At 43.8% G+C, this 17,117-nt stretch overlaps 1 protein-coding gene across 2 annotated transcripts in view; it reads left to right on the forward strand.

Annotated features, from left to right (window-relative positions):
• Positions 1–17,117, forward strand: part of DYNC1I1 (dynein cytoplasmic 1 intermediate chain 1) — a 380,644-nt gene that overhangs the window by 246,176 nt on the left and 117,351 nt on the right. For both annotated transcript variants that reach the window (XM_052638333.1, XM_052638334.1), the window contains one exon: positions 961–1,086. In XM_052638333.1, the coding sequence (XP_052494293.1) occupies positions 961–1,086 (126 nt within the window). The remainder of the gene's footprint in view (positions 1–960; positions 1,087–17,117) is intronic.

Below are 17,117 nucleotides of genomic sequence, written 5' to 3' on the forward strand. Positions count from 1 at the left end.
CCTAATGAGAGGAATGTTGAAACAGCTTTTTGTAGAAGGCAACAAGCTCACTTTCCTGTGCATTGCATCTGATGTGTCTATGTACAGCCTTGAGAAATCTCCAGTAGCTGTAAAATACGCATCTTAGAAATCAAGCCCAGAGATAAATATTTGAACATTGTCAGTATATGAACGCTAATTAAAGCTATTGGATGAGATCACCAGGGAAGAATGTGTAAACAGACACCAACAAGAGGACAGAAAACAGCCCCAGCCCCCCATAGGTAGTAGAAGGAACTGTAGAGGCTAAAAACAGTGGTTCAGAAGAGTGGGAGAGAAAGGTGTGATGGAAGCCAGCATAGGAGAGAGGAGGAAGCCGCCCAAACGTCAGATACCGCAGAGGTTCAGCAGTGTGTGTACTTCGATGGTTACTATGACAAGCACATGTGGAATGTTGCGGGTAGAAACCAGATTCAGTGGGCTGAGACACGAAGTTGGGACTAAGTATGTGCTGTGCTGTGCTTATAATTGCTCAGTCGTGTCCAACTCTTTATGATCCCATCAACTGTAGATCAGGCTCCTCTGTCCATGGGATTCTCCAGGTCAAGAATACTGGAGTGGGTTGCCATGCCCTCCTCCAGGGGATCTTCCTAACCCAGGGATCGAACCCACGTCTCCCGCATTGCAGGCAGATTCTTTACCATCTGAGCCCCCAGGGAAGCCCTAGTATACTGGAGTGGGTAACCTATCCCTTCTCCAGGGGATCTTCCTGACCTTGGAATCAAACCAGTGTCTCCTGCATTGCAGGCAGATTTTTTTTTATCAGCTGAGCTACCAGGGAAGCTCTGGTATTAAGTCTGCCACAGCTTAAAAAGCAAGTACCATTTCAAGTGTGTAATATAGCATGCGTCTGTTGCAATAAGAATCTTTCCCTTGTGTTGTCATCTTGGCATAACCCATCCTGTGACTTCTTCCATTTAGTACCCTGAGCTGATGGTCGCTTCCTACAACAACAACGAAGATGCTCCCCATGAACCAGATGGAGTAGCCTTGGTTTGGAACATGAAGTTTAAGAAAACCACACCAGAGTACGTCTTCCACTGTCAGGTAGGAGTCAGCACTGCAAAAATAACTGACATCTCCCGTGAGGCCAAATATAGCTCGTGCGGCCTTGCATCTGTTTCATGTGGAGAGGCAGCACAGAGCTTAAAAACGGAATTGTTGACAATTTTGGAAAATTCCCCCACAGTAACCTAATGTTTTGGGAAAGTGGCCACCCTCTCCAAACAGTTAGGAAGCCTGGTTGGAGACTGTGTGTCATTTTCTTTCTATTTAAAACAGCGCCATGAGGACGAGTTTATAAAGGCCTCGCACTTAGGAAGAAATCCGGGTGTACCACTTCCTCTGCTTAGCAGGAACATATGTCCGCCCACCCACGTGGACATCCGCAGAGCAATAGCATTTCAAGTTCCCTCCTCGCTCTGAAACGCAGTTCAATGCGATTTCGCCAGTTTTAAGTTGACAGGCACCATCTTACTTCACAGATAATAACACTTTGGTAGCCAATTTAGGGGAAGGTTTATCACCCTCTTTTTTTGAATTGTTGAGAAATAGAGATACTGTTTCTGGATTGCAACTAGTTTGGGATGTTTTACTGCTTGTGTCTGCTGACACATTGGTCCACTCCTCCATCTGACACAACACAGGCTGGAAGTCTGTAACAACTGCCCTGTTGCCACGGCTCTGCTGAAATAATAGGCCTTGGTAGTGGCCAGTATACCAACCCCTGTATTAATGCCCCTCTCCTATGATTATGCACAGGAAAATGCAAACAAACATTCTAGCTCAAAGTTTCAGCTCCTCAGATATAATTCAGAGGTCCTGAGTGACGGATTACTCGGAAAACAAATACATCAGTTGAAGAGACTGGGTAAACTTGTTGATATTTGAAAGCTTAGTGCCATTTTATATCTAAGAGCTGAGTATCGTTTTGAACTAAAATATGTTTAGACTTTAGAACATTATCAGATATAATTTGAGGAACAAGGACTGCTGGAACAAAGGTCCTAGCTTCAACCTGATTGAGTAACCTCTAACTCTGACCATGTTTTTCTAATTTGCTATCATAAAAACAACAAGAAGTCCTGGTCTGCATAGTAAATAACCTTTATTTTTTGAACCTTTGAAATGAGAACAGTTTTTTCTTTCTTTCTTTCTTTTTAAGATTATCAAATTTGTCAGTCTGATATGCTCTTTCTGTAAACATAGAAGCACAGAATCCTAATTTTATTCAGTTTAAAGAGTTTTGCTGAATTACCGAGCAAATACTAAAAGGATTATGGGATAAACAGAAGCACATTAAAAAAAAAAAAAAAAAAACAGCGCCATTTGAAGTATTTTGAATAGTGTATAAATCATATACTGAATTTTTTTAACTTTAAGAAGTGACACACTATGTTGTTTTGGTCAGTGTACAAAATGTTTATCATCATCAAAAAAATGTTTATTATTATATTAACTAGCGGTGGGTTGCCTGTGACAATAACAGTTTGAGAATGTGCTTAACATTCACAACATTGCATGGTAACAGGTCAGTAGGAACTAATAAGTTGAGTGAAGACACAAATTCCAGAAGGTTTGGGAATTAACTAGAATTTACAAATTTTCAAATTGTGTTTTCTGACGCATTGACTGAGAAGAACATCCTTTCTTTTCGTCTCCTGCTATCTTTGGGATCATTTATGAAAAGCTTCACCAGAATGCCTTTAACCTTATTTTTACTTGCTTTTTAAATGCTCCAATGTACGTGTTCTAGAAGATATGCTCTTGATTTTTTTTCAAGTCAGAAGTGCTCTTCATATCCTACCAAAAGATACTAAGATATCTCTGTATCCCCCAAATTCCTACTACTATCTTCACTTCATCTGGTGACCAGAAGCTGGCGGGGGGAATTTCTTGCTTTTGCTCCCTATTTGAGAAATTTCGTACCCAACTCCCTGCCCCTTCTTACCACGCCCCGCCCCGCCCCCCCCCCCCACACTTATTCCCTCTGGCTCACTCATTGCTGGGGTCTGCTTCTGAGGTGGTCAGAAGAGCAAGAGTTTTTCCAGGAGGGGATTCACCCGTGTTGAACGTGACGCAGTGTGCCCTGGAGAGTACCATCTCTGTTGGGATAGTGGCCCATCTTGCCACAGTTGATCTCGATGAAGTTTCAGTCACCACCAAGTAAGTAACAGTGGTTGCGGAAGTGCTGTGATCCTGAGTGTGGCTGAGCTGTTGGGAGACCAACGCAGGGTTAACTTGGACACCCAGGGAGGGTGCGCATGACTTGGGGGGTGGAGGTGAGGTGGAGGGAAGGAGTAACAGGACGGTTTGGTTGCCGTGACGTAGCCATGGTAGTTCAGGGGGAATTTGGAGTGGCCACAGGACTAAAACTAGTGACGTGTAGAAGTGTTAGCCGCTCAGTTGTGTCTGATGCTTTGCAACCCCAGGGACTGTAGCCCCTCGGGCTCTTCTGTCCATAATTCTCCAGGCTAGAATATTGGAGTGGGTAGCCATTCCCTTCTCCATGGGATCTTCCCAACCCAGGGATGAGACATGAGAGAAACCAAACCGTCCACTCACTGACCTCTCACTCTTTGTTACGCCCCTTCAAATCATTAGTAGAGCTTATTTATTGCAGCTGGTCCTCTCTAGATACACTCTCACTGAAATTGGGTAGGTTGAACTTGTTTCCACATTCTCCTGTGATGTTCTAATAGTTTCAAAATTAGTTTGCTTAATAAGAAAGGGGGCTGAGGGTAGGGAGGAGCTGCGAGTGCCTTATGATTGTACTTTTATCAGTTTGGACTAATTGCATTAGCTGGCCATTTCTTGCTGATCTCTGCCGATTCTCCGTGTTTTTGGCAAGTCTATGTAGATGCAAACAAATCCTTTGATTCAGAAAAACATCATCTGGGGCACTAGAAAACAAATGCACAAGATACAGACAGCGGTTCAGTGTTCCTTTGCGAAGACTGACAGGCTTTTATCCTAAATGGTAAAAAGATTGCAGGAGGAAGGCTCCTTTCTCTCTGAAAATAGCAAAGCCAAATACCCTCTACTTTCGTGGGCAGTCTTCTGTCTTTACTAAACTGAATTTTTAGTATGGGCTCTGGTTCTGCGTTTTCTATTTTCATTTCAGTAAGAGCCATCCGTACTTGGAAGACATCAGTGGACTCTGCGTGGAAGTCAGTCACTGGTCCCCGCCACACCGTCTGGCAGCGCTCCTGCCGTCTTCTGTAGTGGCTTCCCCACACTGTCATTAGATCATGCGTCTGACCACCCTGCATTGCTTACCCTGGTGTGGTCTTTCTCTTTTAAAACAGAATGAGTAGAATCAGAAATACATATCTTAGAATTAGCTGCATTGAGGAAAGTGGAAAAGCTATATTGAGAGGCTTGGCTTTGTCAGAGGTTTTTATTTTTACTTTTATTTTTTTTTCCCGATTTGGTTTCTTTGTCCTTGGCATTCTCTTCTTATTATCTGACAATGACCTGAAATTGACATAGACCCAAATCGCTCCTGATTTGGGGGTTGGAGCGGGGGAAGCAGAATGTGAAGTGGGGTTCATACCAACTAACCTCATTTGTGCCCGTGTTTAAAATCCTCAGCTGACTTTTTCTGCGTCTTCTCTTCTCATTAAGGTTCTATAAAGATTACAGATTGAGATTGCAGTGACAGCTTTAGCCATTCAGCATCTGGTTCTGCATGAGGTTCTCCCAGGCTGCAGACCTCCCCAGGAGGAGTGATGGGATTGTGGGCTGCTGGTGGGGGCAGTGGACACAGTGGGCATGCAGCTCTGTTCCTGGCTGACCACACTGCCGAGTGACCACGGGGTAGTTGGTGAGGCATTGTCGTCACGTCATAGAGAGGAGACTTCCTCCAACTCTGGTGGAGCTGTGAGGTTTATTGCAATAAACTTGATTTCTTCTCCCATCAACTTTCGTCCCTTCCCTAGTCCAGACTGTGGCATGTAATCTAAATAACAAAACAGCTATAGACACAAAGATATGCATTAATTTAAAATTTCCCAAGGTATGTTATGACCAGAAAAGTGTTAGAATTTGACTTACAGATTCTTTTTTTAATTAAGGGAGGGTAACTTCCTTATGGCCGCACTGATTTTTTTTTTTTAAGTCATTTTCTAAGCTTTTCAACGTGGAAAGTAGTTGTTGCTCGGTTGTTGTTCTTTAGTCGCTAAGTCGTGTCTGACTCTTTTGTGACCTCATGGACTGTAGCTTTCCAGGCTCCTCTGTCCGTGGGATTGCCCAGGCAAGAATACTGCAGTGGGTTGCCATTCCTCCTTCAGGAGATCTTCCTAACCCAGGGCTGGAACCTGCATCTCCTGCATTAGCAAGCGGATTCTTTACCACTGAGCCACCAGGGAAGGAAGCCCTGTTACTCTGTAGAGGTCAGAAAAGAGAAGGGATGAATGAAGAGAAAACAACTATATCCCAATAAATTTGGAAAAAAAAAAAAAGTTTGACAACTAGGTTATATATTCAATATGAATTCCTGGGCTGACAAAGTGAGGGCACATATTAGGTGCTTAGTGACTGGCGAATGAACTCCATGGATAAGGACGGGCCGACGAATGTAAGACCCAGTTTTCAAAGGCAATGCAGGATGGAGAGACCCCAAAGAGCAAACCAGCATCATTGCTTGTATAGATTGTGAGATGCATTTTGAGGTACATAATTGTGGGTAATTAAGGAATTCAGGTGATACAAAGATAGAATTAAACTTTTACACAAAAGATTCAGGTTATAAGGATCAGACAAGAACAGCAGCAGCACAGCAGTGCTATTTTGTGTCTTTAGGAAAAAGCACACGGTGATAACTCAGTTGGTTAGAATCTGCCTGCAATGCAGGAGACCCCGGTTCAATTGGTGGGTCAGGAAGATCCACTGGGGAAGGGATAGGCTACCCACTCCAGTATTCTTGGGCTTCCCTGGTGGTTCAGCTGGTAAAGAATCTGACTGCAATGCTGGAGATCTGAGTTCGATCCCTAGGTTGGGAAGATCCCCTGGAGAAGGGAAAGGCTACTCACTGCAGTATTCTGGCCTGGAGAATTCCATGGACTGCATGGAGTTGCAAAGAGTCAGATGTGACTGAGTGACTTTCACTTCACTTTCACACGGGAATTTACATGTACTTGCTGAAATGAAATGCAGACCCTTGGAAACTCTTCTTTTATGCCAATTGAGTAAGACTGGTCCGACGAGAGAGGCTTGAGCTAGACACTGACTCATTAACTCAAACAGCAGGGACTTTTCTTTTTCTGTTTCAACCCAGGAAGCTGGCAGCAGAGAAACTGCCTTGCCAGCGTTCATTCTTTATCTGCCTGCTTTCTAGAATCTTCGCTAAAAATTAACATAAGAAGCAAAACTGGTCATTAGGATACATCTAGGGAGATTAGTTATCGGCAGGATTATAACAAATAGATAGTATCAGGGGCAATTCTTCATCTGAAAATAGCATTGAAGGGGCTGTATACCTGACAAGTGGCCAAGCGAGCTATTATTACATGCAAGGGATGCTGTAAAAGACAGCCCATCTTTGAACAACTTATTTTTAAATTGTTTCGTCTTGCCATGTCATGTTGCAAGTGATCAAGCTGACATTCAGTGTTATTACAAAGCTACCTAAGATTTATTAATGTTTGCTCTGCCCCATTGATGTGCACACAGGTTGGAGGCAGAGAACTCAGTGTTGAAGATTTTACTCAGTCCCCTAAATGCCCTTCTCTCTTCTTGCCATGTGCTGTGCTAAAACGGTCTGAACTGGGCTTTCTGCAGTTGTGCTTCATCAAGGAATTGCCCAGGAATCATTGGTGCTGTGCAGTGAGCTCCAGGAAACAGCATGAGTGAGGCTTCCAGCCTGTAACTCTGCTTGTCTTCCGCACCCTGCCCCCTGGCCATTCACTGAGGTCCCAAGAGCCTGGTCTAATGGAAATGAGTGTTATCAGGGGTCTGGCTTGAATGCCAATGGACATCTGTTTACCTCTTAGGATTATTGTGAGGATAAAAGAGATAATATGGAGAAGGAAATGGCAACCCACTCCAGTATTCTTGCCTGGAGAATCCCATGGACAAGAGAAGCCTGGCGGGCTACAGTCTACACGATCGCAAAGAGTTGAACATGACCGAGCACTGAACACAGTGTGTCCAGGCTGTCATAACAATGTATCACAGACTGGGTGGCTTAAAAAGCAGAAAACAATTTTCTCACAGTTCTGGAGCGGGTAAGTTCAAGATCAAGGTGCCAGCTGTTGTGGTTTCTGGTGAGGACTCTCCCTGACTTACAGGTGACTGCCTTTTAGGTCTGTCCTCATGTAGAGAGAGAGTGTGAGTGAGCTTTTCTCATATTTTAATACCATGATGAGGGCCTCCCCTTTATGACCTCATTTAAACCTAATTACCTCCCAAAGCACCCGTCTCCAGATAACATCACTCTGAGTTTTAGGACTCCAGCATATGACTTTGAGGAGAACATAATCCCATAGTAATAGGGGAACATGCTTTGAAGAGACAGAAGCATTCTCTTTAAATTTGGTTGTTTCTCTGTTACTGCTTGATAGTCCATCTCATTTAAGGACGCTTAAACTTTGGTGTTCTTATTTTCCTTACTTGAGTATTTTACAAAGAAATCTCACCTTACGTATTCATCCATTCACTCATTCCTTTATTCATACACTTACAGGGTACCCACTATGGCAACAATAGGCTAGAGCTGAGAAGAGGCCATCCCCTCCCGACGAGAAGTCTTCAGTTGGCCCCAGTCCCCACCCATGCCCTAATTCCCATCACCTGGCCATCTCCTCTCATTAGACCCCCATGTGTGCTTTTTATATACAAGAGCCAAGTGAAGAGGAAACCTGAGCAGTTACAAAGTTCTACCTTCCCAGCCATTTAAACTTGTTTCATGACTAAATGATGAGATATTTACTGAGTCCTAGGAGACAGTTGGGGCTTCCCAGGTGGCTCAGTGGGTAAAGAAACTACCTACAATGCAGGAGATGCCAGAGATATGGGTTCGATTCCTGAGTTGGGAAGATCCCCTAGAGGCGGGCATGGCAACCCACTCCAGCATTCTTGCCTGGAGAATCCCATGGACAGAGGAGCCTGGTAGGCTACAGTCCATAGGTTGCAAAGAGATATGACTGAAGCAACTGAGCACAGTACAGGAAACAGTTGGGGCTTCCCTGGAGGTTCAGCGGTAAAGAATCTGCCTGCAATGCAGGAGACCTGAGTTTGATCCCTGGGTCGGGAAGATCCCCTGGAAGAGGGCATGGCAACTCACTCTAGTACTGTTGCCTAAAGAATCCCATGGACAGAGGAGCCTGGCAGGCTGCAGTCCATAGGGCTGCAAAGAGTCGGATACAACTGAACAACTGAGCATGCACGGGACGGGCAGGAGGCAGTATGTAGAAAGCATTCACTGTTAGGCACCAGTGTCAGTTATTTACTATGCAGGACTGAAATTATAAGTATGTAACAATCTGTACAGTACTGTCCAGAGAGCATGGATTAGGGCCCCCTTTGTGTTAGGCATCTCACCTGTAGGTGCTGAATGGGGGAGGTCATGACTGAAGGGTGCAAGAGGGAGGGTGCAGGGGTCCAGTAGCAGGGGAGCACTGGGAGGATGTGGGGAAAAGCATTTTTCTAACAAGTACAAAGTCATCTCAGTGTTTTGGTAACTGGTACTATTGTGTTATGACCAACCCAGATAGCATATTGAAAAGCAGAGACATTACTTTGCCAACAAAGATCCATCTAGTCAAGGCTATGGTTTTTCCAGTGGTCATGTATGGATGTGAGAGTTGGACTGTGAAGAAGGCTGAGTGCCGAAGAATTGATGCTTTTGAACTGTGGTGTTGGAGAAGACTCCTGAGAGTCCTTGGACTGCAAGGAGATCCAACCAGTCCATTCTGAAGGAGATCAGCCCTGGGGTTTCTTTGGAAGGACTGATGCTTGAAACTCCAGTACTTTGGCCACCTCATGCAAAGAGTTGACTCATTGGAAAAGACTCTGCTGCTGGGAGGGATTGGGGGCAGGAGGAGAAGGGGACGACCGAGGATGAGATGGCTGGATGGCATCACTGACTCAATGGACGTGAGTCTGAGTGAACTCCGGGAGTTGGTGATGGACAGGGAGGCCTGGCGTGCTGCGATTCATGGGGTCGCAAAGAGTCGGACACGACTGAGCGACTGAACTGACTGACTGAACTGACCGTTGTGTTGCGACACGTGTCTGCAGTAGGATCCCTGCTGGTCTGCTTCCCCCATATACAGATAGGTACAGATGCCTCGGTTTTCATGGCTCAGTTACTCACACGGATTGTCTCAGGCACAGGCTTCATAAGAGTACCCACTGGTCTCTTCTATAGTTCGTGTGTGTGTGCAGTCGTGTCCAGTTCTTTGCAACCCCATGGCCTGTATCCCTCCAGGCTCCTCTGTCCGTGGGATTCTCCAGGCAAGAATGTTGGAGTAGGTTGCCATTCCCTCCTCCAGGGGATCTTCCCAACCTAGGAATCAAACCTGTGTCTCCTGCATTGGCAAGCAGGTTCTTTACCACTAGTAAAGAAGCCCACCGTAGCTCACGTGGCTGCATTGAATTCCGTAGAGATGCGCTGGCCCTTTGCCATGCTGAGCTCACTCTGTAGACCCTGGAGCGAGAGTAAAGACCATGAGGCTGACCCATGTTCTACTTTCATCTGAGACCAGATTAGCATCTCTGTTAGGAGCTGTGTCTCCTAAAGGCTTGGGCTCCAATCCCCCTAGTTGGGGCATCCGTTCTCTGAAATCTCAGATTGTGCTTTTCCTTTATCCTACAGTATTTTAATATAGGCAGAAGCAGGTTGAAATTCTACCAGGTGGTCTCAAAGGAAAGAGAGGTCTCAGAGAGGCACCCCTCTCCCTCAGAGGTGTGGGGGTGGAGGATCTCACTGCAGGAAAGGAAACAGCAGCCAGAGATGGACTGTGGTGAGGCTCCAGACCATGTTAGTGCCCCACCCCACCCCCCGCAAGGGTGTTCTGGGCTGCAACCACCTCTGAGGCGGGGCCTCTGCATTGCTTTGGCGTCTTTATGTTCTAAACACAGCCTCAGTCTGGACTTCAGCCCATCTGTTTCTAAAGAATAGACATCTTCCCCCTTGATGAGCTTCAGGGAAACCTTCCAGTTTGTGTATGTCTTTAGGTTGCCTCATACTATTGGATGAAAGGGATGTAATACGTACAGGTACAGTCAGATTTCCCAGGAGTCCCATCTTTATTAAAATTTATTTTGGGCAGTGGCTCCTAGAAAAATGGGGGATCTGTCCATTTTTCATATTAAGTTTTGAGCTTGTCTAAAAGCATTATTATCAAAGAATTTGTGGAAGGAGAATGAGCCTCCTTACTTGCAGGGAAATTTTTTAATTATTTACTCGGCTGTGCTGGGTCTTTGTTGCTGTATGGGCTGCTCTCTAGTCGCGGTACGCAGACTTCTCATTGCAATGGCTTCTCTTGTTGCAGACCACAGGCGCTAGAGGGATTTCAGTAGTTGCAGCTCCTGGGCTCTTGAGCTCAGGCTCAGTAGCTGTGGTACACGGGCTTAGTTGCTCCACAGCATTGGGATCCTCCGAGATCAGGGATAGAACCCATGTCTCCTATATTGACAGGCGGATTCTTGACCTTTGAACCACCAGGGAAGCCCCGGGAAAGTTCTTTTAGCCTTTGTTGTGACAAGTGGTCCACGGTTTGCTTTTAGCATGCTCATATCTGATTTTGTTTTTATTTATACTTTTTAAATATATTCACTGGTAGCCAAAGAATTAAACAAGATGTTGCTTTCTTAGGCAAAGATTTAGCTTAGTTGATTTTTTAGTTATGATCACCTCTTAAATGTACTGAGTTCATATGTTACATCTACAAATCATTATTGCCATAATCACTTTATACTTTTGATAGTTGCTGCTCTTTAAAGTTGATATATTTTCTTCTTTTAATTTGTTTAAAAAGTATTTCCAGTATCTATGTACAGAGAGGTGTGTTTCTTAACATAATGTTGAGTAGTTAAAATCAGTTTTATCCTCTGTAAACAACAGAGACCTGTATTTCTTGAAGTTTGTTGTAAATATGATCTTCTGAAAAGAGAAAGAGATGAGCAAAAGTGTACCCAAGTGCCTGCATGCACACACCCAAGACTCTCAAATCCTAGTCAAAAGCTATATTTCAGAAAAGAGAATTACAGTAATGTTGATGGCTTGCCAAAACCTCAAGCAGTGACAGAATCCACAGAGTGTCCTGGAAGGGTTGCCTCTGCAAAGCCATGCCTCTCCAGATGGTTTGGATTAGAGATGTTTAAAAACACATGGCGGCATTAGTTTGGTTTAGAATTCAGAGTTAATTTGGTAGATAAAATAATGCAAATTTGAAACCCTAGCCTGTGTATCAGAAAAATCATCAAATCTTATGATTGCTCTTAGGGGAGGTTGGCATGTGATGTGTTGATTTTTTAAATGATCTAATTGAAATAATAAAATTAAGCAAGAAGGGATTTTAAAAAGGGATCGAAAATACAAGAGTCTAAGTAAAAACTTTCTTCTCTGCAGAATATTTATTCTTTTAAGCTGTCATATCCAATCAATTTGTATGGGATTCGACAGCCAATTGTCATTTCCTGAGATAAACTACGTAGAGTGGTTGTGTTACAGACGCAGCATGGGGAGGGAAAAATGGAAAAAGTAATTCTGGAGCATGATCGAAGAGGGGCCAAAATGTGCTTAGAGCTCAGAAAGCGTGGCCAGAATCCCCTCACCTCGCTAACAATAGCAGATAGGCAGCTTTCCCTTTGGCTTATTCAGCTTTTCTCCCTGAACTTGTTGTTCAGTCACTAAGTCATGTTCGACCCTTCATGATCTCATGGACCGCAGCAGGCCAGGTCCCCCTGTCCTCCACTGTCGCCTGGAGTTTGCTCAAACTCGTGTCCATTGAGTCAGTGATTCTGTCCAACCCCCTCATCCTCTGCCACCCACTTCTCCTGTTGTCTCAGTCTTTCCCAGCATCAGGGTCTTTTCTGATGAGTCGGCTCTGCATCAGTTGGCCAAAACGTTGGAGCTTCAGCCCCTGTCCTTCCAGTGAATATCTTTCTGAAGGAAAGTGCTCTTGGTCTACATTTTAGTGAAGTATTTTGCCATGTGTGTGGTTCATAATCTCAGTGGGGCTCTGTGTGAACGGTGAGGTCTTTGTTCTCTGCCACGAGAAGTAGAACACTTACCCCAGGGCCCCAGAAAGCTCTGTTGCTAAAAGCCCAGCTCCTACTGTCCCCTTCCATATGTCTAAAATCAAAAGTGTTCCACCCTCTGATCCCACAGCGGCACAGCTGGCCAATGATTCTTGGAAGAGAACTTCTATGTGGGAATAGTATTCACTGAATGATGTCTATTATTGTGTACGCTACCTGCAGCACAAATGAAAGCATTCAGCTGTGTTAAAATTGCCACTAGAAGAATGTTCGTCCAAGAGCTCAAAGCCTTTCAGAAAATACAGGACAAAGATGCTACAAAACTGGAGCCTGAAGGTTTGGAACAACAGCTGATGGGCTTCTAAGGGCTTGCCTCTTGAAAGAGGCACAGCGTTTCACTCCCCCAGAAGGGAACACATTTTGAGCATTTTCTCAGTGTAAAAATTAGAATTGCAGCTCTTAAGGTCTGGAAAGAGCTCCACAATCAAAGCAAATGTGCTCCTTTAGCCACAAAGTATACACACGTACAGGAATGTGAGGGAGCGTGGTCAGGTACTGTGAGCAGAGCTTTTGTGGGCTCATGGAGATTTCCATAATTAATTTACTTTTAGCAGCAGAGGCATTGTATTAGCCAAACTTAACTACTGATCCAGAGTTCTACATCCACACCCACTTAATATTTGTAACCAGGGATTGTATTTTCATTTCATCGTCTAATCATTTTTTTAAAAATAAATGGAAAGGCAAACCCCACCTAAGTCCAATTACCATTCTAAGATAGACTAACCATGTTCTGCTGTGTTGTGCGGGGAAAGGATTGTTTTTTGCTTTTCATTTTGTTTTTTGGGTGTTTGTTTCTCATATGAAAGTTGCTCAGTCGTGTCTGACTCTTTGAGACCCCGTGGACTGTAGCCCACCAGGCTCCTCTGTCCATGGGATTCTCCAGACGAGAATACTGGAGTGGGTTGCCAGTTCCTTCTCCAGGGTGTCTTCCTGACCCAGGTATCTAACCCAGGTCTCTTGCATTGCAGATAGATTCTTCATCTGAGCCACCAAGGAAGCTCTTTATTTCTCATATGAATTAATATTTTTTCCATAGGACCTATTCATATATAGAACTGTAGAACCTCAGGGTTTGAAGAAACCTTCATGGTTTTCCAGACCGGCTGCCTTTTCGATGCCTGAATTCTCTTGAATGGTTCCCTTTTCCCCTGCCCAGTCATTGTCTTGCCTTGTCAAACATAGCTCATGCTCCTGTCCAGGGCAAACCACCCCCTCTCTGGCCAGTTCTGCAGCAGAATAATATTCCATCCTAAAGGACTGCTCATCACAGACAGAATCACCTTGGAATGTCAAAGGGAGCAAGCCCCAGAGTAGGGCAGCACCTTTGGGTTGCTTTGGGAGTAGGAAGGTACAATGCTGTCTGCCCTCCCCCACCCCTCTCATGTGTCTTTCCATCTTCATCCTCACCTGCTTCCTTTCACATCATGTCGTCAAAGGCATCAACAACATGTGTCAACCCACTGTCACTGAAACTCTTGAAAAGACTTCCCTTGGAGGAAGGTGCTTAGGGAGGTGCTGCCTGTTCCCCGCCAACCTGCTTGTACCTATGCTCTGCACCCCCGCTCCTGCCAAGCCACACTTTTGAGCGATGCCCTCTGCCTGTTTCCTGGCATTTTCTTTAATGTCCTTGGTCACATTGTGAGGTGAGGACTTGCTAAATTTCAGAACTGGGTTTCACCTGACTTTCCACTTTAAATAATGAAAGTTGCAGAGACAGGCTGAACACAAAACTCCTGCCTTTGGAGCATTACAGTGTGTTCTCCCCTTTGTATGAGGGACCTTTGAGCCAAGTTCTATAAAACATCACCAACTTGGAGAAAGAGGAATCTTCATATATATATGTGTGTGTGTGTGTCAGGTCCTCTGATATAACATCTGCTGATATGGGGCATTGTTAGTCTTGGTGTTAATGTATTTTCATTTCTGTATGTGATAGCCTGAACTAGTAAACAAACATCGGGGGCCTGACTTCTTTGATGAAGAGTTAAGAAGTTTCTGTTGTTTGTGTATGATGGTTTATAAATGGGCATTTATGAAATCCTTGAGGGACTTAGAAACTATTCCCCCACACTATTTATTTATTAGCAAGGATTATTTTCACTGAATAAAGGGAAACCAGTCAGCCTCTATTAGTCTGTAATAATATCACAGCTAGCTAGGTAGGTCTCGTGTTCTAGGAATAATGTCAAAATAAATGGGAAAGGAGTCCCTTGACCTTCGCAGACCCATATTATTTCAAAACCAAGTTAACAGTATTTCCCTCAAAACGCTTATGAATAAGTTGTCCATATCATGGAAACTTCTCCAGAGAGACCCAAGACTATTGAATCCTTCCTATCAGTGGAATGAATTCAACCCATAAATACTTTATATCACTGCTGTCACCTTCAAAACTCCTCTAAAGCAAGGAAGGATATAAATGAACAAATAAATCATATATTGCTATTCTATGTAGTTCCCCCTGAAACCCAAGAAAGTAAAAAGTGAAAGTGAAGTCGCTCAGTCATGTCCGACTTTGGGACCCCATGGACCGCAGCCTACCAGGCTCTTCCATCCATGGGATTTTCCAGGCAAGAGTACTGGAGTGGGTTGCCATTGCCTTCTCTGATAGGTGTGACTAGTTCATATCAATAATGTTTGGGAGCATAATTCTGAGACAGCAGAGACCTTCAAACTACAGTACATTGGGAAGAATGAAAGTGCAGAAATAGGGCAACTCTTTGTATATTTATCTATAGAATAAATTTGCCACACCCCTTGATTGATGGCAGGTCAGCTGTTAAGCATCTTACCAGCATATTTTTTTTAAAAGACCAGTGGATTTTTGCCTAGTTCACTTGCATCAAAGTAGGAAAGATGACACCTTGGAAAATAGGCAGTGTCAGTTAAAACAGTTTGGTATAAAAGCTCAGTAAGACCTGTATTTGAATTTTTTATTCCCAAAGCCTGATTACTTGGAGCCTGAATTGTGTTCCCTCTCTCTCTCTGGCAGTGAGCCTGAGGGGCCATGATCCATCTCACTAGTTGATCTGGTTCAGTGATCACCTGTGTTTCAACAGTGAAGTCAGACCAAGAGGACAGGCAGCTTGCTGGGCTGCTCAGATTCATATCCACTCCAGCCGCTCTATTTATTATTCCACTAGGGAATGCTTTGCCCTTGAAGGCTGATCCGATGAGGGTGGGATGACAGGCAGCAGGTATGCCATGAACAACAAACCCATATTCTTAACATATGTTTAATTTGAGTAACTCTCCTCCTTTAAAATACCTCTTGATTTTAAATCCACATCCTGATTTGCCCACTCTTGTTACCATTTTCTGCTGCATGTTCTGAATTAATCCTTTGAGGTGGTCATTCCCCGGAAAGAAAAAAGGAAAATGAGAACAGAGATGCAAAGTTGGGAATGTGAATGAAAGAGAATGGGAGAAGGCAGAGGGAAGGGGATCATTAAGTAGAATCTGTTTTCATGAGCTAGGCTTTCTTTGAGCTGTAGAAAGCAGGGGATGCAGAGAAAGAAGAGAAATACGAGGAAAGGCACTCGAAAGGTTATCCGTTAATATTCCTACTGAAGAATGGAAATCTTTTTTTTTTTTTTGCAATGGAGCTCAGTTTACAAAGATTATTTTCATTCTCCATTGTACTTCATCTCAAAGAATTGATATAATCTAAGAAGTGGTTAAAATTATTAAAATAGTTTCCATAGCAGAAAATTAAATGATTTTACTAACTGTCAAAGTCAGTGTTTAAACTGAGATAATTTGAATTTTATTTTATATAGTGATCATGTCACTGGGATGTCTAAACATTCTTTGTAAAAGTAATAATCCCTGATTCTGATTTTTCATCAACAGAAAACTGAATAAAGGTTAGAAATATTAGCCAGCAATGGCTGTTATTTGTAAAATCTACAGAGAAGGCTGGTTTCTATTGAGGAATTCTGAGTTAAAATACATTCCTCACCTGGGAATTATTAACCCTTTAAGAAGCCTTTCTGCTTTTTTCTCAGGTCTGTTTTCCGCTCAGAGGAACATGAAACTTACATACTCGATTTAGAATATTTTAAAGTGCAATGACAATGTTCTATGCTATTAAATATATTATAAAGTGTCAGTATGTTACATTGCTTGATGTTACCAAATTCATTTTCCCTATATCTGTGTTTTAATTCATCTATCTACCTACCTATCGAATCCAGGTTTTCCTAGGCCACACCAGACTGGTTATATGAGGTCTTGTTTACAGTATAAACTATATTCCTATAATTCTTATCCCATCTGTGATTTAAGATTTCTTGAGTTCTTCAGAGTCTCCCATTTTTTCCTGGAAGCTTCTAGAGGAGGTTGCAAGCCTGTGTATAAATAAGGTTGCAAGGACTGCCTGTGACACCACAGGCAGCTTGCTGGAACTCCAGTGCTGAGGTCCCACTGCCTTCGCCTACACCCTGACCCCATCAGACCCCTCAGGGATGTCCTCACACTCTCCAAAGTGAGCTTAACAACCACGTGCAGGTTTATGGCTGCAGCTGAGCTCCAGAGCCCCGAAGAGCCCAGTGACTTCTAGAACCAAAGCCAATCAGGTCAGGGCATGTTCCACGAAGAAGGAGATGGACTGATTATCTCCCCAAAGTGTGTATTCTTTGTGTCAAAGAATCCTAAATAAGGTAAGCTTGTACCCCATGGAGTCTCCAGACTTCCTTATGCAGAGTCTTTACGTTTTACCAGTGACACCTTCATGCCAGGTAGCTCTGGTGGACCCGTCCTGTTAGTCTGCTATTCGTGGCATAACTACCCAAATGGTGAACGCTGCT

The sequence above is a fragment of the Budorcas taxicolor genome, chromosome 4 (genome assembly GCF_023091745.1).
Source record: "Budorcas taxicolor isolate Tak-1 chromosome 4, Takin1.1, whole genome shotgun sequence".
In the NCBI taxonomy this organism is placed as follows: domain Eukaryota; kingdom Metazoa; phylum Chordata; class Mammalia; order Artiodactyla; family Bovidae; genus Budorcas; species Budorcas taxicolor.